The sequence below is a fragment of the Capsicum annuum genome, chromosome 1, assembly GCF_002878395.1.
Source record: "Capsicum annuum cultivar UCD-10X-F1 chromosome 1, UCD10Xv1.1, whole genome shotgun sequence".
Lineage (NCBI taxonomy): Eukaryota > Viridiplantae > Streptophyta > Magnoliopsida > Solanales > Solanaceae > Capsicum > Capsicum annuum.
Window position 1 is genome coordinate 232,532,004 of NC_061111.1, and position 2,109 is coordinate 232,534,112.

The following is a 2,109-nucleotide window of genomic DNA, read 5'->3' on the forward strand; positions in this document are numbered from 1 at the left end:
GAAAAAGGAATAAATGCTACACATGCTCTTTTTTCTTCCATTGAATATGGTAGACGCACTGTCCTGGTTTCTCTACTTTACTTACTGGAATAATATCTTTTGCTGCACCATAAAGGAAAAAGATAAACTAGAATACTTCTAGATACATTTATTTTCATTTAAGTATCAATTAACATGCTAAATAAAATCAACAAATATGTTTATAACTAGCAGATGAATTGAAAAACATGATATACTAAATACAATCATGATATCAGTTAACAAAAGCCATTGTTCTTTCTATAATATCCTAGAATGCAAAATATACAGATATTATTTTGACTTTCAAGTACGCCCCGCTTCACTTTCACCAACAAATACAGATGAAATGGAAGACCACCCAAATTCCCAGAAAAATGGAGCCATAAAGTGGATGAGAAGCTGCCTCTGAAGTAAAATAATAGTAGTAAGGGTAAGTGTAATTCTTTTGTACTGGTGGCACCTGAGTTGATGGGATATTGATAATATTGGGAGTATTAGGAAGTGTAGGACAATTAGAAGGATGAGCATGAGGAGGAGGAGGAGCACCAGTATATATCATGTAAGATGGTGGAGGAGATTTAGGTGCTTTCTGCGGTGAATGGGAGGAAGACTGAGGTGGTGAGGGGCGGAGTGGGGCGAAAAGTGGTGGCGGTGGTGGTGTTTGTAGTAGTACTGATGATGGTGGTGAGGGTGGTGGCTTGAGTGTGATTGGGAAAGGTGGTGGAGAACAAATAACAGGACATGTAGCACAATCACTTATGCAGAGCAAACTCGCTGGTGGCATTGTATTAGTATTATCTTGGGAATTCACTAGAGAAAATGTCACACAGAGGAGCAAAAAAGACCATTTTGTTGTCATGAGAGCTAGTGAAAAAAAATTGACATGTTTCATTTTAGGCCAAACTGTGATTGAAGAAACTTGTGATGCTAAGTGGTTTTTGCTTTTATAGAGACCTTTTAGCCCTTCCAAGCATCTTATTCATGCTTCTTTGAAGTTCTTTCAGAAAACTGAACATGAATATATGCTTCCTTTTGGATAGAAAAGATATAATGTTTGCTTTAAAGCTTTGTAATTTACCTCCCTCAATTTCCACCTCTACCACCTTTCTACTTTTAGTTCCATATAAAGAAATTTACGTCTCCTAGACACTGCAGAAAGTGGTGACTACATATGTTTGCTTCTGACGAGTTCTACATGATCATTTTAAGAGTATAACAAGTTTTAATTTGTTATGTTTCATTATGTTGTTAGAATTAGTCATAAATTTCTTATCTTATTTGAGTTCTTTTATAATTATATTTTAATTCAAAAATATTTTCTTCATGAAAAGAGTTTTGTGGGTGAAAGGGTATTCATTCATGTTCATTCTTCTTTGGAGGAAAACTTTTGAATTTCTATACAAACATCTTTTATTCCCATAACATACCTAAGTCAATATCATTCACAACATAGTTATTACGAGAATTTTACTTATAAAAAAAATATTATTTTTATTAATTTATTATATATAGATCAATTGACTCAACCCTATTAAAATGTTATGCATTTGTAATATAGATTTTGATATTGTCTAATTTAGATTTTAAATGTAACTTCCGCATGAAGTATTTCTATCCCAACTACATTTGCAAGGAAAACACTTAGATCAAAGGGGGAAAACTAATCGGCCGCCATATTATCTTTTTATTATGCCTTTCTCTAGACACAATCTATACCCAATACACACTTTATGCTCTCTCTCCTCTGCATATCCTTTTCTTGAAGACAAACTTTGGGATCGACTCCTTTTTATCTTTATCCCAAGTAAAGAATTTTCATGATGGCCCAAGGATTTCAACATTTCTTTGAATTAATAGAAAAGGATATCACAAAAAGAATCACTTGAACAGTTTAAGTTAATATTCACGAGGAAAATTCCTAATTTAATTTATAAAAACTCTGTAGGTATTAGTTTCACTTTTAAAAATTTTAAAAGGTATTTATTTTACTTTTAAAAATTTATCATTTAAGTGAATTTTCGCATAACCAAGAAACTATTTTTAATTGATAAGTAATACTTAATTGAGGTAATTTAGCGAAATCTTACT

General features: G+C 32.3%; 1 protein-coding gene across 1 annotated transcript; it reads right to left on the bottom strand.

Annotated features, from left to right (window-relative positions):
• Nucleotides 1–346: 346 nt before the first annotated feature.
• LOC107841066 (leucine-rich repeat extensin-like protein 1) lies at nucleotides 347–805 on the bottom strand. Its single transcript, XM_047413033.1, has one exon. The coding sequence runs from the start codon at nucleotides 803–805 to the stop codon at nucleotides 347–349; it is 459 nt and encodes a 152-aa protein (XP_047268989.1).
• Nucleotides 806–2,109: the final 1,304 nt, after the last annotated feature.